General features: G+C 38.2%; 2 protein-coding genes across 4 annotated transcripts in view; both read left to right on the forward strand.

Annotated features, from left to right (window-relative positions):
• DDX46 (DEAD-box helicase 46) overlaps nt 1–8,691 on the forward strand; it is a 73,134-nt gene extending 64,443 nt beyond the window's left edge. For both annotated transcript variants that reach the window (XM_072841103.1, XM_072841104.1), the window contains exons 22-23: nt 5,036–5,109; nt 6,871–8,691. In XM_072841103.1, the coding sequence (XP_072697204.1) occupies nt 5,036–5,109; nt 6,871–6,918 (122 nt within the window). In that variant the 3' untranslated portion in view covers nt 6,919–8,691. The remainder of the gene's footprint in view (nt 1–5,035; nt 5,110–6,870) is intronic.
• A 5,943-nt stretch (nt 8,692–14,634) lies between these two features.
• Nucleotides 14,635–26,055, forward strand: C10H5orf24 (chromosome 10 C5orf24 homolog). Of its 2 annotated transcripts, XM_072841106.1 has the most exons (3): nt 14,845–14,985; nt 20,388–20,489; nt 21,554–26,055. In XM_072841106.1, the coding sequence occupies exon 3, from the start codon at nt 21,557–21,559 to the stop codon at nt 22,121–22,123; it is 567 nt and encodes a 188-aa protein (XP_072697207.1). In that variant the 5' UTR covers nt 14,845–14,985; nt 20,388–20,489; nt 21,554–21,556; the 3' UTR covers nt 22,124–26,055. The 2 variants fall into 2 exon arrangements, with proteins under 2 accessions (XP_072697206.1, XP_072697207.1); XM_072841105.1 differs by lacking the exon at nt 20,388–20,489 and having other exon boundaries at nt 14,635–14,985.
• Nucleotides 26,056–26,563: the final 508 nt, after the last annotated feature.

A 26,563-nucleotide genomic window follows, 5' to 3' on the forward strand; every position in this document is an offset into this window, starting at 1 on the left:
GGCCAGTGTGACTAAAATTTGTAAATTTAATTTTTTATTAATTAAAATTTTTGTAAAGGAATTCATTTTTTATTTTTTTAAAGTAATTTCTACATCCATCGTGGGGCTCAAACTCCTGATGGCAAGATCAAGAGTTGCATGCTCCACTGACTCAGCCAGCCAGGACCCCCAATTTTTATTAATTTAAGTAGCCACATGCTTGGCTAGTGGCTACTGTAATGAATAGTTTTCCTCTAAAGTTTGTGGTTGGAAAGATCATTGGAAGGTATTTAGATCCATTGAAAGTGTATTGTAAATAAGATTTGTCTCTTGGTGACACAGTTTGTTCTTGTTATATTTTGGCATTTATTTAATTTTGTGAAGACTTTATAATTTTAGGGAAGTTCTTTACTGAATATAATCTACAGATGATTTACTTACGTGTTAGGATTTGATTCTTTCCAGGCCAAAACAAGGAATCCCACAGACATGACTAAAAATTGATTAGTGCTGTGCCTGTTTAGTCACTTTCCTTTGAATTGGTGACCTCAGTTGTTTTTGTGTGGCATCTTAGCATAAAGACACAAGAAGAGACACACATGTGCAATGTATCCCATCTACCCCTAGGTAGAAATTGTTTGCTGCCCCAAAGTGCGAGATGGGGTCAGAGTATGTTAAAGCACTGAAAAGTGCTGTTGCCAAGATTCTGCTGGTTGGGATGGTTTTTGTTTTTCCTTTAATCTTTTTTCTTTTCCTTTTCTTTTCTTTTCCTTTCTTTTCTTTTTTCTTTTCTTTCTTCTTTCCTTCTTTATTTTTTCTTTAGTTTTTGCCTGATTGCTATAAACTTTTGATTAGCTTTTATAGTTCTCATACAGTTGATTTCAGGTTTTTGCAAGTTTATTCACTTTTTGTCAAAGATCAGGCTTTTGGAGTTCTAGGCTGCCATTTTCACTGATGCCCTCTCACTATTGAACTTCTTAGGTTAATGATGAATTGTAGTAATGGGGAAATTCAGATGTACCCTTTGTATGTTCCATTTTATTCCCATTCTGCCATTATTTTATGGATATTTAAAAATTCATGCATATTTAAGATTTATGTATATTTTTAAATGGTATACAAAAGATGTAGAGCTGGAACTGAGCAAATTGTCTATTTTTGTTTGTGATTGTGACTTTAAGTCAGTTTTTTTTTTTTTTTTAAGTCAGGTTTTTAAATGCATCTTTTTATGTGTCCTGAAAGACTTTTATTCTGCCAATGACTGTGTGTTTCTAAATCATATGATACTCTTCTTTATTGTGTAGTACAATGGGATTGCTGGCACCTAGTTCTTTAAGGAGAAAAAATTATGCTGACATCTTTCTGTGCTTGGAACTGGACAGGTCTTTCCTATTCCAGTGTTCTTTAGGAGGACGTACAGGATGGAGACACAGTGTCATCCAATGGAATCTGATGATAAAACCCTTGGTATACATGCAATCATACTTTTATTTTCGGCTTGAATATCATGGGTGTCATTTAAGCAAAGCCAATACTTTTTTAAATGCCTGCCTTACAAAGAGCTGAATCAGAGAGAGATATGATTGTTTGCTTTGAAAAAGGATCCTTTATGTAGTTTTTGAATTTAAAGGTAATTATGTTTAGTATAGTATAAATATATCAGAGTTCATCTTACATATAATTTTATCAGAACTTATCTCCTCTACTGCCAAGTGAAGTGAGAAGCCCATAGCTTCTGCTTAACTTTTGCAGTCACTTCGAATGCTGGTCATTTCTTTCCATTGTCAATTTGTACTTAGGAAATAACCTCAAATTTTTATGATCTAAGCCAGCTTTTTTCTCCCCCTCTGTAACAAGACAATCTTGTCAAAAATGAATCTTTAGAATTCTAGAGCCATAGTGATGCTAATTAGTGGAGATTAGTAATTAAAATGATCCAAATCTTGGAGATTTTCATAGATGATTAGTTTTTTAAAGGATTTTTTTTCTTAGTTTTTGAAACGCCAGCCAAATCAACTGAACTCTAATAGGATGAAAACAGGTGTTGGAAGGAGCCTAGTGTCATCTGTTTCTAGTTCTGTAATTGGAGGGACCCTACTGCCTGGCTCCTTGGAGGCTCTGTGTGGCTCAGCGGTTTCAGGCCTCCCACCAGGCAGCGGGAAGGAGAACAGGAAGGACTTATGTGCCTAGCCATCCTGTATAATTTATGGCCTGTTTTGTGACCCTCTCTTTTTACTAGTGGAGAATCCCTTAAAAGCAGCCAGAGTTGTTTTAGGACCAATGAAAGGAAATGCCTCTTTTCCATGGCAGCTTATAAACATATGTAACCTATTACCTAAAGAAGCTTTATAAGTCAAAACTTTAAACTGGTCCAAATGGTCAGGCACTAACTTAAGTAGGAAAATTACTTTTCTACTTGAATTTAGGTGAGAGTGTCATTTTCTTTCTTTTTAAAACAGCACAGAATATCAGCAAGCTTCACACCAGTTCATGCCAAGTGTAGCATATTTTCCTCCTGAATTTCATTTTCTTTGTAATTTTTAGTCTGGCTTTGCTCTTGATTCTACTCTTTTGTTTACTTTCATCCACCTCTCTTCTCTTCCAGCACCCACAGCTTTAGAATGTGTGGTTGCTGGCTGGTGGAGGTGTAGGATTTAGATTAGATATGTTGCTATGTCTTCACCCATATTCCCAGCTCTTTCCTTCCTATTGTTAAACTGTTTCTTCTTTCTCCTCCCCTTTCTCTCCTTCTCCCTTTCCTCTCTCTAGGGTCAGAAAAGGTCGTTCACCTCTAATAAGGGGAATTCTTGTAGCTTGTAGCTTGTTTTCCTCTTTTGGTTTTCTTACATAGAATGATAAATATATAGTTCTCTACATTGCATCCCTCGTTCTCCTTATATTCTTTAACATTTCACTCCTCATCCTTTAATTTCTAATCTATTGGTCCAGCTCTTTCATTTTTATGTGTGCACAGTGCTACCTATTGTTTTTATTTTTATTTTGTTTATTCACTTTTTTGGGAGAGAGAATTTTAAGCAGACTCCACGCCAACGCAGAACCCGACATGGGGCTCAGTCTTATAACCCTGAGATCATGATCCATGCCGAAATCAAGTTGGAAAATTAACCGACTGAGCCACCCAACTGCCCTCCCTTTTTAAAAAACTTTCATTTCTTTGTTTTTATTATTATTTTGTGTGTGTGCTACCTACCTAGACTTACACCTGCTCCCTGGCCTTGTCCCTTGGCTTCAGATCCCTTCACACGACCACCCTTCATAGCTCTCTCTTGTGTCCATGTCTCCTTTACTTCTGGTTCATATTTCCATTGGCCTTACTGATATTTCCAACTAGATGTCACATGAGCACCTCAATTATAGCAATATCAGAAGTGAATTTCATCCAGCATTACTGCTGATAATACCTGTTTTTGGATTTGGTATCTTCCTTATTACTTTATTTATCTCTCAACTCTTAGTCACTTAACTCTGCCTAGAGAAGTGAGGGAGAGGTTTTTATAAGAGTGATATTTAAAAGTCATTCTAACAGACTATTTCCTATCTTCTCATTATGTTGTAATATCTTTACAAGTTTGTTTTTCTCATAGTCTGCAAGATCATAAAGAGCATGAATCAGTTCTTTGTATAATGAATCTCTAACACTGTATCATATATGATAGGTGCTTAATGTTTCTTGAATTTAATAACTATGGATGAATGTGTCCAGAATGCTTCATCCTCTTGGCTATCTTACTAATGTTCTTTTACACTCTTTTCCAACCGCACTATACTTCTCTTCAGGAATTAAGCATGCCTTTTTTTTTTTCTTTTAAAGGTTTATTTATTTATTTGAGAGTGAGAGAGCATGAGAGGGAGAAGGGAAAGTAGGGAAGGGGAGGGAGAAGCAGACTTCCCGCTGAGTGGGAGACCTGATGCAGGCTCAATCCCAGGACCCTGATAATCATGACTTGAGCCAAAGGCAAACACTTAACTGACTGAGCCACTCAGGCACACATAAGCATGCCTTTCATTAATTTGTACTGCTGCACGTGGGATTCCCTTTGCAAAATATTCCGTGGCATAACTTCTTCAATGTGGCTAGTTCTCCATCTTAAGGAATATAATAAATGCCCAATAAATATTTGTTAAATAAATGAACCAAGGAATTTATATATGTATTTTTATGATTATATTTATTCATGAGAGACAAGGAGAGAGGCAGAGACATAGGTAGAGGGAGAAGCAGGCTCCCTCTGGGGAGCCTGATGTGGGACTCAATCCCAGGACCTGGGATCATGCCCTGAGCCAAAAACAAACACTCAGCCACTCAGGCACCCAAGCATCCCAAGGAGTTTATATTTCTCTTCAACTTTTTCTTAGTCTCTTTTAGACAAAGTGCTAATCATCTTTTCTTTGGTCTTTTTTTTTTTTTTTTTAAAGATTTTATTTATTTATTCATGATAGACATAGAGAGAGAGAGGGGGAGAGGCAGAGACACAGGCAGAGGGAGAAGCAGGCTCCGTGCAGGTAGCCCGACGTGGGACTTGATCCCGGGTCTCCAGGATCAGGCCCTGGGCCAAAGGCAGGCACTCAACCACTGCGCCACCCAGGGATCCCTTCTTTGGTCTTTTTAATCATACCAAGAACTCTTTTTTTTTTTTTTTTTTAAGATTTATTTATTTATTTGAGAGAGAGAGAATCTCAAGTGGACTCCACCCTGAGCTTAGAGCAGGATGCAGGGCTCAATCTCAAGACCCTGATACCATGACCTGAATCGAAACAAGAGTTGATCACTTAAGTGACTATGCCACCCAGGTGCCCTATACCAAGAATTCTTAACACTACATGTAATGTGATCTCACTGGTTACATTTGAAACTCTACAAGTAATTGGAATAATAATGTGGATGACATTCTACCAAGTTCTGAAAGGCTATCTTGCCAGGTAGTACAGTGTTTCTAAAAGTCATCTACAGTATTTCCTACTGGATCTCCATGACATGGATAAACATCCAGTGTAATTCTAGTAATACGAATAATGTTTTCTTCTTACTCACCAGGTGCCAATGAACTGGCTGTGCAGAAAGCAAAGGCAGAAATCACCAGGCTTATAAAAGAAGAACTGATTCGGCTGGTGAGTGAAAACCTCAAGGACTTATTTATTTGTTTTAGTAAATATTTTATTGAACTATAATATAAATTCAAAAAAGTACACAATTCTAAAACATACAGGTTGATGAATTTTCACAAAGGATGCACCATGATGTGATAACTACCCAGATCAAGAAACATGGTACAATACCAGCATTCCAAAAACCTGTCTCATGCTCTTCCTGTCACTGTTCATTTCCCCCAAATGTAATGGTATTCTGACTTTTAACCTGGTAGATTAGTTGCACCTATTTTTGAACTCCATATAAGTGAGCTACATTACTGTATACTCTTTTGTATCTAGTTTCTTTTTCTTTTTTTATAATAAATTTATTTTTTATTGGTGTTCAATTTGCCAACTTACAGAATAATACCCAGTGCGCATCCCGTCAAGTGCCCCCTCAGTGGTATCTAGTTTCTTTGACTCAGCATTACTTGGAGGAACTCCATATTGTTGCTTGTAGCAGTAGTTAATTGTCTTTCACAGCTGTGTAGTATTTAATTTGTGAATATACCCACAATTTTTGTATTGACTTTGGGGCTATTTTGCTTTTTTGTTTTTAAGAGTAACACTTCTATAAGCGTTCTTTAAAAAAAAAAAAAAAAAAAAAAAGATTTATTTATTTATTTAAGAGCGAGAGAGGGTGCCGGTGACAGGGGCAGAGGGAAAGGGAAAGATAGTCTTAAGCTGACTCCATGCTGTGCATGGAACGAAATGGGGCATGATCTCACAACCCTGAGAGCACGGCATGAGCCAAAATCAAGAGTCAGATGCTTAACCAATTGAGCCACCCAGGGGTCTCTTTTCTGAGAATTCTTTCATGTCTCCTTTGTACATACAAGTATGCTTTTTTCTTGGTTATATGCTTGGAATAGAATTGCTAATTATAGGTGGATATAGTTAGCTTTACATAAATTTTGCTAACTAATTTTCCAAAGTTGTTATGACTTGGAAAAGACATTGTTTTATAGACCACCATGCCAAAGAAAGTGAACATATTCCAGTGTCTTTTTTTTTTTTTAAAGGCTTATTTATTTACCTTAGAGAGAGAGAGTACACTCTAGCAAGGGAAGGGGCAGAGGGAGATAAGCAGACTCCCAGCTGAGTGTGAAGCCTGCCGAGGGGCTTGATCCCACAATCCTGAGATCATGACCTGAGCCAAAATCAAGAATCCAGATGATTAACCAACTGAGCTGAGCCTCCCAGTTGCCCCCAACCCTGTGTCTTTAGTGCCAGTCGAAGCTTGTAAACTTCCTATAATATGTGTTTTGGGTGAGGACCCTTTGAAAGGAGGCTTTGTCCTTTCTCTACAAATGTTTTTTGGTTTTTTTGTTTTTTCTTCAGAAATTCCCCTTACGGAACTTCCCTTGAGGGGATAAAAAGTTTAAAGAATAAAAGATACACAAAACAGAAAGGAAGAAGAAAAACCTTTTTTTTCCCCTTTTCTTTTGAAAAACAGTCTTTTAATCAAGTTCTTTTTAGACTGTCTCACCAAGGAGTGATAGAAAAAGAACCTTGATGCCACCACCATTAATTGATTCAAAGCTATTGTACAAGAGTAGTCACATGAACACAAAGATGATTGATTATTAAAGAGTTTTTTCTTCCTTGGTATAATAATACTAACATTTTCTGTTCTAAATATCTGATAATGCTAGGCATTTGGAAAAGAAGTTTATTTGACATGTATTCCTTTTTTTTCCTTTGCTTTTTCTGACCATGTATCTTTTTTTTCTGTTGCAGCAAAATTCATACCAACCAACAAATAAAGGAAGATACAAAGTCTTATAAAACATCTGGAAAAAACTTTTTACCTGTGCTGGCCTGTGACACATGTGGCATTTGTTGTCTCCAGTTTACAATGTATTGTATATTAACATTTTTAAAATTCTGTCTTGCTGATTTTTTTAAATACATGAAACCAGTATTTGCTAAAGAAATCTTCTTTCAGTAAGTACCACCAGAATTATCAAACTGTATTTAAAACAGGCCTGTTTTCAGAGTATGATATCCTTTAATGTAAGCTTTAAATATCAATATTTTAAATATCTGGATAATATTCCAGAAGTTTAAAAAAAATGGAAATATTTGGACTTTCTATTGACAGTAATAAAGTACACAAGTCACTAAGGAGCTCTTCACCTTATCCTCTTGAAATGAAATTCTGATCATCTTCTCAAAAAAAAGGTAAAATTCTCTAATTTGTGTCTCCCCTTGAGCTTAAATTGTACTTGACTCAGTGGAACAATATGAACTGGATATAAGAATGTTATAATAGAATTTTTACAAAATATTTCAGTTTTTGTTTCAATTTTAATCATCATAAATGGGCAATAGTTGGACTGCTTTTTGGTTTTGTAAAATTAAAGATTTGTAGTATAAGAGTTTTTGCATTTCTTTACACTGCAAAGAGCTTTAGTATTTACTCCTTTTAGGTTCCCTCACAACCTCTAGCTCTGTGTCTAGCTACTGACTCTTTTTTAATCTTCCCTAAAAGAAAGTGATTTGTAGCCTATAAATATTAATGTTTCCTCTCTCCTCTGAAGCGTTTGTTTATACATCTGTACATAAAAATACATTGCTAATTTTAATCCACATTTTCTCCAGGATTATTGAGTAGGTCATGAACTTTCTTTCTTAAAAATTTTCAAGCATAATGGTACCTATGTTGTAGACTTAGATTTAAAGCATATCTCGGTGAAATCTAGTTCACAAGGAGTCATAAATTATATCTTTGACCCCCCCAGATATATTTCCTGAATATTCTAATTTAAATTGTTATAATTGGATCACCCAGTATTCTTTTCAAGACTGCTGGTGTATTAGAACTTTGTATTGTTGTCATTTCTTGAAAAAATAAAATTTCTAGGAATTAAATAGATATTTCTTAAATTAAGAGATAAAGTTTCTGAATATTCTTAGAATTTAAAAAAAAATAAAGCTTACCAAAATATTAATTGTACAATAAGTGGTTAAAATGACAAGGGGTATCAATCATTATTTCTTCAATATAGTTATTCTTATTGAAAAACTAAGATGAATATAACTGGGAAATACTTTTGGATCCCTTCCATATCTACTTTCTTTCTTAGGAGAAGAAAACAGACAAAACACAAGTAACAAGAGAACCAAATAAACCATTTACTCTAAAGTGCAGGCATCTTGGGTTCCTTTCTCCCCCTTCCCCCAGTTTATTTATTTGCTTATTTTTATTACGTCTGGATAGTTTGGTTCTTTTGATAGAATATGTGGCAGTCTCACATTGGTGACAATTGGTGCTCCCTTCAGCCTCTGGATCACTTTGAGATTCAGAGTTTTACATCATTTTAGCATTACTATCTTTATGTTTGTATATCTAGTTGTAATAAACCACTGATAGTATTTTGTCCTGAAGTGAAACACATTTCTCTGTTACTACATTTTTTAGTTTCACACTGACTCTTTGATTTTTAAAATTTAAATGATGTACAGACTAATTTCTTTTTTTAATGCAGTATCAATATTTGCTCATGTTTTCTAAATTCCTTATAAAATAAAGTTAATTCAACCTACACTTTCTTAAAATCATCTCTGCTGAAATGTTTTATGCTGTTTTCTCTAATTTGGTTTACATTGGTAGGCATGTGAGAGAAGTACTGTACTCTCCGTATCTTTATTTAAAAATTTGAACAACCTTACCACTGAGAATTTACAGTTCTATCCAAAAATATCTTTCTGAAGAAGGCTTGTAGTCTTAGATTATGTTCGTGTTTGGCATAATACAGGCTATAGGTAAAATAATAGTTCATGTGACAGTTGGCACTTCACCACAGTGCACTCATTTTACAAAATGGAAGTATAGAATTTACCAAAGATGGCTAAGTTCCTTCCAAGTCCTTGTAGATGCTTTATTATTTGATATGTTTCATTTCTTCTTAGCTTTGTCAGTGTACAAATGGTGGTCAGCTAGTAGCACTGTACACCAGAGACTGCAGTCCTTCCTCTGAGGCAGGCAGCCCCTACATGTGAAGTGTTTGGTTTGTTTGAGCAGAACCAGCCCTTTAGTACCTGGTATTTATAAATCCTATAAAGCCAGTTGTGAGATCTGCTTCTAAATAGCATATCAGCACTTTAAGGATCACAAGCTAGAAAGCAAAGACTCCAAAATTGTAATTTAGCTTAACCTATGATGTCTTCCTTTTCTTCATTAAACCAGCTAAGATTCTTTAATGACAGATAACATAGTGCTTAAGATAGGAACTAGGGGGAAAATGGCATTTGAATTCTAGGGCAAAAAGCTACATTTGGTTTAGTAAAAGGTTCTCTTTTGGTGTTTTATTGATGATGGATGCTAAGCTCTTATAGCAGGCAAGAGTTCTAAGTAACTAGCCCAGTGTGATCCTTGAGATCAGATGCTTCCTCTTAAGATTTGAGTCTGGAGCTACTAGTTCTTTACAGTTTGGTACATAGTTTTATTTAAGAATTGGAATTGGTTGGCATTTTTTTATGCCTTCTGCTTCTGGCATGAAAAGCTTAAGATGGCTGTGTAAATATAAAGACAAAGAGTAAATGAATATGTGTAGAGGGGATGTCTTAGCTTTTTATTCAGTTTAGGTGATGTAATCTTCAGAAAACCTTAATAAAATCTCAACTTGAGTGGGCTGTTTGGCTTAGGAATATAATCAACAGCTTACTGTTTAATGTTAGGCAAGCTCTCTAGAGCTAAAGATGGCTACATTTCCCTCCCTAGTTAAAGATTCCCTAGTGTTCTCAATTGCAAGTATTTGAAGGTCTTTTTTTTTTTTTTTCCCCTCCCTCCTATATCAACGTATACTTTTCCTGAGGCAGGAATCCAAGTAGAAATGTGAAGAAAAACTGTAAACAATTTCTTTGCAAAATCCCTGCAGAATCAGTGATCTCACCTTTATGGTACGTTCTGGCTTAGCTGGTATTTATGTATTTGTAAGTGCATACTATCAAATCTTACATGACTGGAGAGGATTTTTTTTTTCTCTTTTTAAGATTTTATTTTTAAATAATCTCTTCACTCAGTGTGGGGCTTGAATTCACAACCCAAAGATCAAGAGTTGTATGCTCCACTGACTGAGCCAGCCAGACGCCCCAAGGAATTTACTTTTGATTATTTTTCTTGACCTTATTCTTTTCCTAATACGGCTTCGGCTTATAGTTGTTCATGATTTTGAAGCTCTAGCCTTTAAAAAGAAATTCTAGCTTTGCATTACCTTGGGAGGGAAAAAAAGTGGAATAAAAAAATAAAGTTTTAACAACCCTTTGGAAATCTGGAGCTCAGTGTTATCCTTTCAGATATTATTACAATCACTGTAGAAGCTAGAGTTTCAGAATGAAAAAAATTCCTAACCATTTTTGATATATGGAAATACCTGATAGTCCATGTTTTGAATATTAGACTCTTTTCACAGTTCTAGCTATTATGGAATAAAGAATATGTGAAGATTCAGTATGAAAAATGGGCTTTGTCCATAGAAAAAGCGTATCATTTTAACTTGGCACTTGGTAGTAGATAGATTAATAGTCTGTCAACTCTTCTTAGTACTCAGCAGCCTTGGATTTAAAGTGTCCATAGCCTTTATTTCTGAATTCCTAGTAATCTATTAGGTCCCTGGGTCCAGCAGTTCAAGGATCTTTGAAGGCAGTATTTTCTCTCTGTGCTTTTGCCTGTGGAAGTCTTCTGGAAGCTGAGACCCCCAGAACTATACTGTTGACTTTTGCAAAAAGAGTCCTTTCTATTTCCCAAGTCGGCCCAGGGCCCAAGTTACCAATTTGGAAAGCTTGATGGAAAGAGCAGAGGAGTGAATGCCTAGGAGCTTCAAAGAGAACACAGGTTCCTTTATTTAAGGGTGTCCTGGGGTCTTTATGATTCTGTGATGCACGTTCAAGTTTGAAAACTAATTACTTTCTTTCGTTCCTGGGTTTTGACTGCCTGCGATCTACCTCAGTGGTCTCCAAAGTGGGGCACATGTGTAGTAAGCCATTTGGAAAGCAGGAAAAATATACTAGAGCTATTTATGTTACTTTTTTAAAAAGATTTTATTTATTTATTCATGAGAGACAGAGAGAGAGAGAGAGAAGCAGAGACATAGGCAGAGGGAGAAGCAGGCCCCATGCAGGGAGCCTGATGTGGGACTCGATCCCAGGTCTCCAGGATCACGCCCTGGGCTGAAGGCGGCACTAAACCACTAAGCCACCTGGGCTGCCCTATTTATGTTACTTTTTAAATCTCATCCTTTAAGATACTTATTTGAGAAGGCGAGAGAGCTCCTGTGAGGTAGGTGTGGGAGGGGCAGAGGGAAAGGGAGGAGAATCCTCAAGCCAACTCCCCAATGAGTGCAGAGCTGATCCCGGGATCCTGAGATCAAGAGCCAGTCCCCGTGACTGAGCTACCCAGGCACCCCATCCTTTAAATTTTTTTCAGTAGCTTTTATAATATGTTGTTTTATGACATACTGTGTTTAAATATATTGGTTACAATAGTGGTAAAATAGTTTATGCACATAATTTTAAATAAATTTTTCTATATTGGGGATACTTGAACAACCTTAGGCAGGTTGCTTAAATGCTTTATTTAAAATGTTTGCTTTTAAAGCATGTAAAGATAGGGCCTGGCATATGGTAAGCATCCAGAAAGTGTCAGTACTATTATCATTACAGTGGGTTTGGGTTTCTTTATGCTGTCTTTCAGCATTGCTGTTACTTTCAGTATTGCTATAAGCTGTATACCTAGCAAGGACAGTCCATGGCTACTGATAAACTAAATCTAGAAAGTGAGATTCATTTTTTCTATGTCTTTCAGTTCAAGTGAAAGTGTTTAGGAATACTTGTTGCCTCAGTTCAAAGGTCTTTAGAGGCAGCCAGCTCCCAGCTCTAGACAAATACTCCTTTTATAGCCTTTCTTTTGCATGTGTACAATCACCATTTATCATTCAAAAACTTAGTAGCTGGTGGTCTGTCCATCTGATCTGGCCTGCCCTGAGCCAGGCTGAAGCTGTTGGAGAAGAAATGAAGAATGTTGGATCAAGTCCAAATTATATTTCTTGGGTATACATTTCTGAGGAAGAAATGTTGGTTGATAAATCAAAGAGTGTGACATTTAAAAGTGTGCTCTTGGGGATCCCTGGGTGGCGCAGCGGTTTGGCGCCTGCCTTTGGCCCAGGGCGCGATCCTGGAGACCCGGGATCGAATCCCACATCGGGCTCCCGGTGCATGGAGCCTGCTTCTCCCTCTGCCTGTGTCTCTGCCTCTCTCTCTCTCTCTCTCTGTGTGACTATCATAAATAAATAAAAATTTTAAAAAAATATTAAAAGTGTGCTCTTGTTGCCCATAAAGTGATAATAAACGGCTCTGCTCTTGAAAAAAAACTCGACATTCAGGACTAGCTTTATGTTTTGCGTGTACTATAGTATCTCATTAAAGCCAACCTGAGATGATTCTCAGAAAACAACAGATTACTGTATTTAACACTATATTCTAACTATCAACTTGATTTTTTTGTCTGCCTCACCAGAATGTAAACTCCCTGAGGTCAGGGACCATGTTAGTCCTGTATCCTCAGGACTTTGCATTCAGTAAATACATGTTGAATTGATTAGTTGCTTGTCCAGTCATATAGTTAGTTAAGTGGTAAAACTGGATTTAATTCCACCTCTGTCTTTACCCATTAGCTCATTTAATTTCTTATCCCTGCAAGGAGGACTTTGTCTTCATTTCACACATACAGAAACTTCTGGAAAGAGCAATGACTTGCCCAAGGAACCACAGGAGACAAATGGCAGAGAGGCATTCAAACCCAGGATGTCTGACTTCATCTGTTATTCTGGCTACCTCTCCACTGGGCCAGCAAATCATTTGACCTTATTAGGACAAAAGTTTTTTTTTTTTTTTTTTTATGATTTTATTTATCTATGAAAGACAGAGAGGCAGAGACACAGGCAGAGGAAGAAGCAGGCTCCCTGCAGGAAGCCTGATGTGGGACTCTATCCCAGGATCTCAGGATCACAATCTGAGCCAAAGGCAGACACTCAACCACAAAGCTACCCAGGTGCCCCAAAAGTTTCTGTTTCTAAAATGGTTTTATGTACAAATCCCATTTCAGAGAAAAATACAGAGTTACGGATCTGGAATAGTCATAGTATGGAAGTGTTACAGTGCATTCTCAAATTCCACTTCAAGAATAAAAAAGAGGACTTGAGTAGAGAAAACCAATTTTAATGTTTTTTTGGAAGGCTCTTTAACATGTCCTCACATCCGTGTATATATTTTAGCTGTCTTCTACATTTTCCTTCTGTATATCACAGTATGGTATAATCAGTCCCATTTTGTAGTATTTTATGGAGGTAATGAATCAGATTATTTAAAATCTTGTTAGGAAACTGCCTGCCAGAAAATGAACAGGCTAGGGTTTTTTTGTTTTGTTTTGAAAGGTTTTATTTATTTATTCATGAGAGACAGAGGCAGAGAGACAAACAGGTCCCCTGCCAAAACCTGATGCGGGACTCCATCCCAGAACCTCGCGATCATGACCTGAGCCAAAGGCAGACGCTCCACCACTGAGCCAACCAGGTGCCCCGGGACTGGCCTGTACTGTATTTGGTTTTGTTTTCCTGTTGCTCCTCATGTCTTTCCTACTGGCAGCAGTGCCTGGACAAATGCTGTGCTCAAGGCAGAAATCAGTGCTAAGAATTACCCTCCCCAGTCTTCATTGCATAGGCAAAAAGGAGAAACACTGTCCCTAGCCTCTTCGCACTAATACAATGTTTTTCCCTGGACTGCCTTCCCAATTCTGGCTCCTACCCTTTCTAGCATATTCGAATTCACAGGGGGAAGACCTGGGGAAACCGATCCCCTTCTGCTAAATGGCTTGTATGGGGTGACTGATATGCTAGAAATTTCACAATAAACTACATAAAGGTGGGGGGGTTGTAAGTAAACTACTTCTAGTCCCATCCCTTCTTGTGATGGTGTCATGAAGAATATGGCAATTCTGTTTATAGGTATAGGTATAAAAACTTTAAAAGTTATACCATGTTCTACAAAATGCGGCCTTTCATTAACACTGATCCTAGGCCCGAGGGTCCAAATGCCTTATATTTGAATATTCCCCATCTTGTTAGCAGGTGGAGGTCTCCTCCTACCTAACCATAACCAGTAAAAGGCAGAACCTGAGTCCTTCTAACATGCTTTGGACACTACATGACACAATTAGGCATTAATTTACCAACAGCGATCAAAGGCACACTTTCTGGAACAAGACAGCTGGATTCAAATCCTGACTCCATCATTTATTAGTCTTGTAATCTGAGAAGTGGGGTCAAGTAGGAGTTCCAACATCACAGAATCGCGCTAAAAATCAATCCTGTAAAGAAGTTACTCCCGCTTCCGGTGGGTCTCCGGCCCTTCCGCGGCGCCGGGTCTGCCCCGCCGCGCGAGCGGCCCCGGCCCCGCCCCCTGCCCGGCCCCGCCACGCGCAAGCGCAGTCGCGCTCCGCCAGCCACCCTCCCAAGGCTTGCGTGCTGGTCGTCGGCGGGAGATTGGGTCTCGCGATGTGCGTCTGCGTGTGCGTGCGCGGTCCTCGCGAGCTCGCGCACGCCTCCCCTCGCAGTCCTGGGCCGGGGCGGCCTCTTCCTCCTGCGTCTGGGGCAGGACCCTGAGAGGTGGCCGCGGCGAGAGCTGAGAGTCAGCGTCCGGTTCGCCGCCAGCGGCCTCGCTGCCTGCCCGTCTGACGTGGGCTCTTCGCGCAGCGCCGAGGCGGCGGGCTGTGGGAAGGGAGCTGGGCCGGCGGGAGCTTCCCAGCTGATGGGCAACCCCTGGGCGCGCTGAGGGGCCGAGCTACCAGCGGCTGAGGTAGGTGGGCGCGCGGGGTTTTGTCAGTCTGGCTCCGAGCGGAGTCGGGGCGGCGGGAGCTCGTGGAGAAAGGCGAGGAGGCGGCCAGGACGGGAGTGGCCCAGCCCGCCGGTGCGGAGAGGTCTCCGACCCACGTCTGAGGAGGGGCTCTGGCCCAGCCCGCAGCGGGAGGAGGGGCCCCGGACGTAGCCTGCTCGTCCCTCGGCGTGGAGCCATTATTGGGGGGAAATGCCTCCTGCGGCGGGGGGGAGGGGTCACCCTTTCTTTTCTTCGAGAGGTCTCAATTAGCCGTCCTCCGTGCTCCCCGTGTTAAATTAAAGCCTGCCGGCCTCGAGGTAGACGTCTAGATTGAGTGGCCTGTGGACTTCTGCAGCTTGCACAACTCCCAAGTGCACGGATAGCGGGCTCTGAATTTTGCTTCTTGGAGATTACACGACTCTTTCTCTAGTGTGGGCGTGTATCTTCTGCAAAGTTTTTATTGCTAATACATTAATAATCTCTTTTGGTTACAACAGGTAATGCATTTCCAAACGGCTCTTGTCAAATAAGGATTCTGGCCCCGGGGAAACTGCGCGTGGGGCACAGTTAAGGGGTAGAAAGAAGACAAAGAAGGCCGTTATTTATGATCTGTCCTGGTATCAAAACTTTCCGTGGTGGGACAGGATGCATAGCTTCTGGCATTCGTCTTGGCCTTTGCTGAATAGACTTTGAGTGATGTGGGTCACAAATGGACTTTGGTTTAGAATTATTAAAAAAAATTAAAAAAAAAAAAAAGATTCTATGTAATCGTTACAACCCAAACCAACCTGAAAAAAATCTTTGAGAATTACGTGATGTTTGGATCTTTGGAAGAGAGCAAAACTTGGATTTCTTGAAAGGAAGATTTTTCTGCATGTTTAGAAAGCTTCAGGAATGCTTTGTGAAGTTACTAAAAATAGTTTTAGTTCTTTATGTTGGCAGTAATGCGTGCCACATTCAAGAGAAGAGAGGAATTGCTTCATAAAGAATGGCGCACCCAAGCTTGGACTTTTGGGTTTAAACGCAGTAAAAGAGCTTTGTGCATTGCAAGTTTTAGTGTGTGTGTGTGTGTGTGTGTGTGTGTGTGTGTGTTTTAAGATTTATTTATTTTAGCGGATGGGGGAGGCTATGGGAGCAGCCGAGGGCAGGAGAAGAGAGAATCCCAAACGGACTCCCCGCTGAGCTTGGAGCCGGACGCGGGGGCTCAATCCCACGACCCAAGCGGAAATCAAGAGTCAGTCTCAACCCACTGAGCCACGCAGGCGCCGCAGTGTGTGGTTTAAAAATCCTGATTTAGTCTTAGTTAAAATATGTCGAAGCTCTTAGTTGACTCCCTTATATTCAGTGAACCATCTTTAAGGTAATTAATCTTTGAGAGTCTACGCTTTGTTTCGTAACTCTTGGCTTTCTTTCAGTCCAAACTTTATAGAAATGTATTCATTCTGACTCTCTTAAGAAATGTGGCCTGCATACTTTGAACTCTGTACTGTATTGTGGGAAGAGTCTTACAAGAAGGAACAGTAGGCTGACCAGCCCTGAAGTAGGAGTAGGAGACATTATTAAGAGTAGGATTAATTAATGCCTGTGTATGTAAATAGTACTTACAAACATTCATATCCTGTGTGTGTGTGTGTGTGTGTGTGTGTTGTGTGTGTGCAGATGATGATGCACACAAGGATCTAATGGTGTTGATTCCCATCTTAAAAGGTTGGAATTTGAATATAGAAGGGATTGGTTTTAGCTCTGTTTCCTTATTAACTACAGAAGTGACTGTCATGGTGAATTTCTTTTCCAACTCTTTTTTGTTTGTTTAAGAGAGAGCTGGCTCAGGCCTATGGGTGAGCAGAGTAGGGAGGGACAGAGGGAAAGAGAATCTTAAGTTCCACACTAGCGTGGAGCCCCACTTGGGGCTCAATCTCGCCCCTGTGGTCATGACCCTAGTGAAATCAAGAGTTGGACGCTTTAACCAGCTGAGCCACCCAGGTGCCCCTCTTTTCTAGCTTTTTTTTATTTTTTTAAGATTTTATTTATTCACGAGAGCCACAGAGAGAGAGGCAGAGATATAGGCAGAGGGAGAAGCAGGCTTCATGCAGGGAGCCCAATGTGGGACTCCATGCAGGACTCGATCCCCGGACTCCAGGATCACGCCCTGAGCCAAAGGCAGGGAGCCACGCAGATGTCCCTCTTTTCTGGCTTCTTAATCAGTTATTGAGTAAACAAAATGCTGATTTTTTTGACAGCAGGGAAGGAAAACACAAAATATAGATAGAAGACTAGCCCTTAGAAATGATCTTTAAGTCAGTGTATCATTGTATTTCCATTGGAATAAACAACTTTACTCCTGTTTTGTGTCCTAGAGCTTAGAATAGTGTTTTGCATGGAGTTGGCTCTCGATAAATGTGAGCTGTGTCAGAAGTAAATTAACATAATACAAACCAAATGCCTAAATTCCTAGAGAAGATTAAAGGAATTGGTGAGAGGTGCTTTTTTTTTTTTTTTTCCAAGTTACAGGTCTACTTTTTATTTATTTATTTCTTAAAGCTTTATTTATTTATTCATAGAGAGGCAGAGACACAGGCAGAGGGAGAAGCCGGGTCCATTTGGGGGAAGCCTGATGCGGGACTCTATCCTGGCTCTCTGGGATCACACCCTGGACTGAAGGCGACGCTAAACCGCTGAGCCACCCGGGCTGCCCTACAAGTCTACTTTTTAAGTAGTGTATTTTTTTTTCAGTGTTTGTTCGTATCTGAGTAGAAGATACATGGCAGCATCTTGCCTTTAAAAGCCTAATGTAATATAAACTGAGACTCGGTATCTCTGTATTAGCTGAGTGCTGATGTATCGTGAATGTTCTGCTACACTAAAAGAAGGTAAAGTTAAGGGAAGTAAGGTCCAGAAGAAAGGTTTAGTAAATTAATGATAGGAACTGAAAAAGCATGAAATGTAAAGCACTGAAATAGACTGTGGGAAGAAATGTTTTCTTCCTTTACTGTCAGTGCTACTTGTGGAAGGGAACTTGTACCTTTCTACCTCTTTTTTACTAGAGCTTTCTTTGCAGCAGAGGAATTTGTGAATAATAAAATTGAAAAAGGCATCACTTTTTCTCTTAAAATCTTCTCAGAGGTCTGTTTCTCTTTTTTTTTTTGTATGTTGTCTCTAGTTCAGCCTTATTGGCAATAAACTAATATTTTGATTCCTGCCTAATTCCTGTTTATATTTCTGAATTAGTTTATAACTTGAGGGGGGAAAGGAATGTGGTTAGTTCCTTCACAAATTCCAACATTAGCTTTTCTTGAATATGAAAAACAAAGCTGTTTGACTTTGTAGATATTATCAACAGAAAGGTTTTGTGGATTTTTGGGGAGAGGAGCTAAAGACATGAATAAAAACTTAAACAGGATTTTTTTTTTTAAGATTTTATTTATTTATTCATGAGAGACAAAGAATGAGAGGCAGAGACACAGGCAGAGGGAGAAGCAGGCTCCTCGCGGGGATACCGATGCGGGACTCATCCCAGGTCTCCAGGGTCACGCCCCGGGCTGAAGGTGGCACTAAACCTCTGAGCCATCTGGGCTGCCCAGAATTTTTTTTTTTTAAGATTTTATTTATTTATTCATGAGAGACACACAGAGAGAGGCAGGCTCCATGCAGGGAGCCCTATGTGGAACTCGATCCTGGGACTACAGGATCACGTCCTGGGCCAAAGGCAGACAATTCAACCACTGAGCCACCCAGCATCCCTAAACAGGAATATTTTAAAGTGGGTCTTATGTTTTCATTTTAGTAGAGCTGGGTGATTCTCATGGCAGGGGTTGAGTTTTGCCCTCCAGGAGATATTTAGCAACATATGGAGAAACTTTAGATTGTCAAATTGGGAGGGAGAAGAAGAGAATGTAGCTACTGACATCTAGTGGGTAGAAGCTAGGGATGTTCCTAAGCATCTTAAAATATACCAGACACCCACTCCCCCCAAGAATTGTTTGACTCAAATGATAATGCTATTATTGAGAAACCCTGATGTATTTGTAGATTATGTTGAAATTGTTGATCTGAAGTCAGGTTACCTGAATTCCTTTTTGGCTTTACCATTTCCTAATGAGTGCCATTGTCAGGTTGCTAAAAATCTCTCAGTTTCTGTAAAATAGGTCTAATAATAGTATGTTCCTTATAGAGTTGTGTGGATTAAGTCAGATAATATGCAAAGTCCCAAGCTTATTACCTGGCACATAGTAAATGTTCAAAGACTTAACTTTCAGCTCCTATTACTACATGTGGAACACATTTTGATGATCTCTCTTAATTTCTGAGCTGAAATTAGAATTTGAGCTGGTGAAGTGATGATTAATAACCTATTTCTTCTTATATCCTTAGGGACTGAGTGAAGAATTGCTCCTTTTAATATTTGTGTTTAACTCAATCTTGTTTTACAAGACTTCAGCCATAAACAAGTAGCTTTTTATTATAGATATTCTTTCTTTATAGTTAAGACTTTTTTTTTTTTTTTTAAGATTTTATCTATTTATTCATGAGAGACCACAGAGAGGCAGAGACACAGGCAGAGGGAGAAGCAGGCTCCCTGTGGGGAGCCTGATCCGGGACTTGATCCTGGACCCAGGATCATGCCCTGAGCCGAAGGCAGACACTCAGCCACCGAGCCACTCGGACATCCCTATAGTTAAGATCTTAAGATAGTTGGCAAATAGCTTTGTATGTGTTGATTTTCAGGAATTATTTAGTAATTTAACAATTCAATTCTGTGACTTGATTCTCATTTCCTTTTACCTTTATAACAGGTTTTGGTGCAATTTTACATATATGGTATAGGCAAACATTAACAACTTGGGGGCTAGATCTTACTATATACATCTGTGACTTTTTCTAAAACTGAATTAGAACCTGTATCTTTATACCTTATTGAAATATAATACTGTAGTGTCACCAAACTCATTCTCTATGTGTCCAGATAATATGGCTGTTTAGGGCTGGCTTGTTTTGGTGGTGATTGTAATACATACTTTATAAAGAGAAAAAAATCACAGGGATGTCTTCACAGACAAAACAGAGACTGGTCTGTTCATTAGTCACAGGGCTCTTTTAAGGGAAGAACATCCACACATGTTTATAATCAAGGAGGAAGCAGTATTGTACATTCAACTTTCTGTCTTGATAACCATACCTTCAAAATAGGAAGTATTTTATTATGATTGTTACCCATATTTTTGTAGTATAATTCTCACTTGTGGAAGAACTCATTTTAGCTAATGGAAACCTCTGTTCACCCTTTATATTAGTACTTCCTCCTATTTAGATAGATTGGGGTTTTTTGTTTTTTGTTTTGACTGATTAGTTAATTTTTTAAAAAAGATTTTCTGTATTCATGACAGATGTAGAGGCAGAGACACAGGCAGAGGGAGAAGCAGGCTCCCTGTGGAGACCCTGATACAGAACTCAATCCCAGGACCAGGGGATCACGACCTGAGCCAAAGGTAGATGCTCAACCACTGAGTCCCCCAGGTGCCCCTGATTGGTTAATTTAAAGGGAGTCAGTACCTTGAGAGATTGTGTTCTTTGCTTGGCACATTCAGTGCTTTATAAAGTGTAGTACACTGAGAATTCTTTTTTTTAAAAGATTTATTTAATTTAGAGGAAGCATGCATGTGTGCGAGTTTAGGAAGGGCAGAGGAAAAGAATCTTCAAGCAGACTCCCTGCTGAGTGCAGTGATAGAACCCATGGGATCTTGACTTTAGCCACAACTAAGAGTACGATCCTTAACTGACTGAGTCACCTAGGTGTCCCTTTACTAAAGATTCCATATTAATAATAAATTATAAGGGCAGCCCAGGTGGTTCAGCGGTTTAGCGCTGCCTTCAGCCCAGGGAGTGATCCTGGAGACCGGGGATTGAGTCCCACGTCGGGCTCCCTGCATGGAGCCTGCTCCTCCCTCTGCCTGTGTCTCTACCTCTCTCTCTCCGTGTCTCTCATGAATGAATAAATAAAATCTTTAAAAAATAATAATAAGTTATAATAAGGAGGAAGTGTCCACCTTGTGGCAGCTGTGGCCAGATCAGAAGTGTATGTATGTAAGAAACAGAATAAAAGGCCAAAAGAAGACATTCTAAGAATGTTAAGCAAATGAAAAAAAAATATTGTTACTAAGAGTTCTTGTGTTTGTTGTTATCCTTTTAAGGTTTCATGATCTAGAAGAGCCTATAAAATGTAACAGATTTATTCTGTACTTTATCCACTTTTCCAATTCCTAAGCAGAAAACATGGCTACTAATGTAGTATTACAGTTAAGGTATCTCGTGTAAAGTAAGTCCATATCCTTGATTAAGTTGAGGAAAACAAGTATCTCTGAATCTGTTGATGTGTGTTTGTTTATAAGTGGTCTAGAGTCTTGCCTGTTAGCATAATTTTTTTTTTTCTGTCTGTAATTTTAGATAGCCTGTATAGTTTTCGGAAGATGGGCTATTTTCCCACTGAATGCTGTCATACAGGTATATATTTGTATATGTGTGTTTATGGATATTCGTCTTTTATTTTTGGTAGAAAATGATGCATCCTGTTGCCAGCAGTAATCCGGCTTTCTGTGGCCCTGGCAAGCCTTCCTGCCTCAATGAGGATGCCATGAGAGCTGCTGATCAGTTTGACATATATTCCTCCCAGCAAAGCAAATATAGCCACACAGTCAGCCACAAACCAATGGCTTGTCAGAGGCAAGACCCGTTAAATGAAACACACTTGCAGACTACAAGTGGCAGAAGTCTAGAGATAAAAGATGAACTAAAGAAAAAGAAAAATCTCAACCGATCTGGAAAACGTGGCCGACCTTCAGGAACCACCAAATCCGCAGGGTACCGTACCAGCACAGGCCGACCCCTGGGAACCACCAAAGCAGCTGGATTTAAGACAAGTCCAGGCAGACCTTTGGGTACAACTAAAGCTGCGGGATACAAAGTAAGCCCAGGGAGACCTCCAGGTAGCATTAAAGCTCTGTCCCGTCTTGCTGATCTTGGTTATGGCTGTGGCACCGCTGCTTTTCCTTACCCTATGATGCACAGCAGAGCAGTTCATGGGGTAGAGGAAACCAGCAGCGAAGTCAAACCACCCAATGAGTGAATGAGGCAGGAAAGGAGGGCCAGGTTTAGAAGGAAGATTGTGAATAATCCCAAAGCTTCTTGGATTTATTTTGACATACATAATTTTATGGCCTGGGCTTTCCAAATTGTTTCCCCATTTGATTTGTTTTCTTCCTTTTGCTCAGAAACTGCCATATGCTGACAGATGCACTCAGGGCATGAGCAGTGGCATTGTATTTGTATATAGGTTCAAGTGTAATACCTAACTAAATCATTTTTGCTTTTCTTTTAGAGTTCTGGTTGTGTCTCATATTTCATTACTCCTTTGGGCCATTCTAAATAGATGCTTTATGTACTAAACAACTGAAACCATTATACCTGTTAGTTTGTGAAGTAAACCTACAGTATAATAAAGGTAATATCCAAGGTATTTTTAACTGATGGAACAAAGCAAACTAATGATTCAGGATTACTTGAGGTAATGGCTGTGAGTTTTTGTAACATTTATTTTCATGAGACTAGACTCAGATATTTGTATGCTTTGGCATTTACATAGAACTTCAGATGTTAAAAATCTTACTTTTATTGTTCTAGGTTTAAGCAGCAGAATCTTATTTATTTTATTTTATTGATTTACATGGTGTTAATTGATTTAACCCTTATTCCTAAAAACTCTTTAGTGTTTGCCTTTCAACAATGATATGTTGTGTATTTCTTAATTGCCTAAGAGCATATATACCAAACACTACAAACAATTCATATTTACAGAAAAATTCAGCTTTTTAATAAAAACTGCACATTACATTTTTGGTGAAATATGCATTCTGAGAATAGCATACTTAATAGAAAAAGAAACATTCTTAAGGTCTGCATGTAGCTGTAGTCACTACAATTTGCCTTTCATATATTTAGTTTTAAAGCATTATGCTTAAAACATTTATTAATGTTCATTTATTAAAAATGTTTTTTAGTTTTTTCCCTGAGAAATTGTCCCATTACATTAGCACTTACTGTGGTTTCAGGTTTATATCTGCCAAAGGACGCAAATCAAGTGGTAGAGTCTAAAACTGTTATAAATAAACTGCAATTGTCTGTCAGAACCCAAATATTAAGGAATACATAGGAATACCATCTATGCATGCATCATGTAAAAAAAATATGTTGATAAGTTTCATTGAAATTTAATTGTGGCTCCAGTGAGACCACTTCATCTAAAAAAATTTTTCCAACGTTTGCTTTAGAAGCAATACAGAAAAAAAAGGTATTGGGTAGATATGGATGGTAGGGACAGAGAAAAATCACTTTTCTCCCCTTTCTGAAAGTAATAGTCTTTGTTAATAGACATTTTATTTATTCTGAGTTTGTTCTAAATAAAATAAACTATTACAAACTTCGGATTTGAAAAACAATTCCACTCAAATCGTGGAATTTTAAATGCCTTTGAGATTATAGTATAGATTTGCAGGACCCAAAAACTTTTAAAATAATTAAAATTTTAAAAGGGCACACATTGTGTTGTTGGGCTTGCTCTCAGTTAATGCAAACTCTGATTGCAAATGGATGTCATGTTTCGTACCTTTTTTATTAGGAAAAAAGCAGCAAGCCTTCAGGTGTTCCAGTGATGCCTGACACAATGAGCTGGACTTATGCTGCTCTTTACAGTTAGAGGTGTTGCATTGTATGTGGGGACTGTGTGTGCACTGGCATCTAAGACAGTGACCTCAACAATTTTAGCTTTGCACAAACCATAGAGAACAATATTCGATGACTATATAATCAGTTGTAACATTCTGGCAGCTAAATTGCTACAAGAGTTTCTCCTTGCAGAAGCTCAAAATACAAAACTTTGAATAATTTACTCAGAACAGTATAACTTCTGACACACACAAATGCTTACATCTTTATTCATATATTCGTGTATCCACTTTTAATATTTATGTGTCATTTAGTTGTTTCTCAAGATGATGTTCAGCAGTTGGCTACTTAGAAATATACTTAGAAGTCCTCTTCTGAGTTCCTGAAAACAGTTGTTTAATTAAATGTTATACTGCAAGGTAATATAACTGTCAAGGATTTGGTTTCCTGTTGTTTTTATACTGTGTCCATTTGACATTTCCTTTCAGTTTATTTTCATTCTTGATTTTGATGTACATACCCTTCCCTTTCTCTCTTCCCTTTGCTTCATTTATTCCCCTCCTCTTTCCCCATCCTCCAGCACATCTACTCAGTGGTGCTGTGCTGTGTGTCAGAAGATAAAACAGGTGTATTATTGTATAATGAATTTTGTATACATGTTACTGAAATGGTGAAATCAGCTAAAGGAATTCTGTTCATAACCGTGTTTATTAATATCAGGAGCTATGTCCCAGGATAAAAAAAGGGGGACAAATGGCTACAGTTGTGAATGGTTAACAATGTTTAGAAAGCTGAATTTTCTGTTCATGTAAGTGTTTACCTGGAGTATTAGATCTGTATGGTGGTGAGCATCTCCTGATTCCACTTCCTTTTCTCCTTGTGAACAGTTTATTGGTGCCATGCTGAAGAGAAAGACATCTAAGTGATAACATGAAGTCTTAAAATATAAAATATTTTTACTTCTCTATAAAGACTACATTGTGCATCTTTTGTAACACTGTCTCGTCATGATAAACACTGAAATAGCATGTTAAAAAATTGCCTATACTTTAATATAATCAGTTGGGGAAAACTGGCCTTTTCCTCCAATTGTATGATTGTTTCTTAAAAGGTAAATTGCTAATTTTATATTGTAGAATTCTGTTCTTCACATAATAGGTCTCACTATTCTGTATTAAAACTGTTGGTCAGAAAATGATCTATTCAAGTAAGTTTGCTTTACTTTTTTTCTTTGAAAACTATTTTAACATGCCTTATTTATTATCATGTTAACAAATAAGCAGTAATACAAATGAAATTTTCATTTTTTGACAGATAAAACCTTGCATAACTAATCTTTGGTATGGGATGATTTTGATACTATCTTTGGAGTTTTGCACTGGATATTAAAAAAATACTGGCACAATGTATTGGAAGAAAACAAGTATCTGATTAATTTTTAATATTTGGGGACATTTTTAAAATCAGTGTTCAGTTAGACTGAAATATTCTTTATATTTTTTATTTACTTTTTAAAGGAAACATCTGTTGAAGTAATAAAAGTAATCTTCATTCCAGACTGATGTTTGTGTGAATTTACATGTATATTTTCATGAAGTAATAGAGTTTCTTTGAGTCAAGGAGGAAAAAACAATTATCTGGACCCATTTGTTAGGTTAAAGGTGATCCATCCAGTGTAAGAAAAACCAGTGTATGAGCTAAAACAAAACAAAACAAAACCCCTTCTCCTTTATATTCTAAGAAGCTTTAAAAGAATAATTCAGGGGATGTTGGCAATACCTGCTGCTCTGTCAGTCATTGTCTCTATATGCAGTAAAATTTTATCCCTCTATAACATAAACCTTCACAACAGTTCAAAATGTTTTTTTCCTTGGACATAAAATATTTAGATGGTATTATATTTTTGTTTTTATTATGGCTTAACTATATGCTATTAAACTCTAGGATGTATCTAAATCTTTCCTTTGCTTTTCCCTCCACCTCCTCCCAAGTAGGTAAATCTGTACTTTCACAATGTATTTAATTTTTGGGAAATTTAATGCTGTAGTAAATCAAGTGTGTGATTTATAGTAATCAGACCACTTTGATTCTTTAAGTTTCACAATTTCCTTTTTCCACAGATAATTACAGAGAAAATAATTACCAAGTAACTGATATAAGCACGCTGTCCTCTGCTGTAAAAAGTCCAAATAGATACTGTGTATGTTTTTATGTCCATGAACTTGAGCTACTCGTGTGCAATTATGTGTATGGGAATGGAGTAGTGTTCATGATTTGTATCTACATCATCATATGGATGTATATTTATTAATAAAGTCATTACTTTAAAACCAACAATGTTTACTGCTTTATTAGCACAATATTTGTGAAGTAGAGGAATGGCAAGTAGTAAACCTTTATCATGACTGGATCTTGTATTTTCTTGGCTTTCTGAAATCTCCCCTGTAGTTTGTTTTTCTTAAAATATTTACATAACTGCAATTTAAAATCCTAACTTATAAACAAATCTCACATTGTTTGCTTTTTCTTCCCATTATTAAAATGCAGCAGGCTACTAGTTCTGCCAAAGGCTTATATTTAAATTTGAGTATGGTTGATCTTTTTAGTTTAAAAATTTCAGGTATTGGGGCCCCTGGGTGGCTCACTCTTGGTTTCCACTCAGGTCATGATCTCAGGGTCATGGAATTGAGGCCCCTGTTGGGCTCTGCCCTCAGCTCAGAGTCTGCTTGTCCCTCTCTCTCTGCTTCCTTCTCCTGCCCCCACTCACTCGCTTGTGCACTCTCTCAAATAAGTAAATAAAATATTTCCCAACAAATTCAGGCATTAAACATGGCTAATTTGTTGT

Source organism: Canis lupus, chromosome 10, assembly GCF_048164855.1.
Source record: "Canis lupus baileyi chromosome 10, mCanLup2.hap1, whole genome shotgun sequence".
Taxonomy (NCBI): Eukaryota; Metazoa; Chordata; class Mammalia; order Carnivora; family Canidae; genus Canis; species Canis lupus.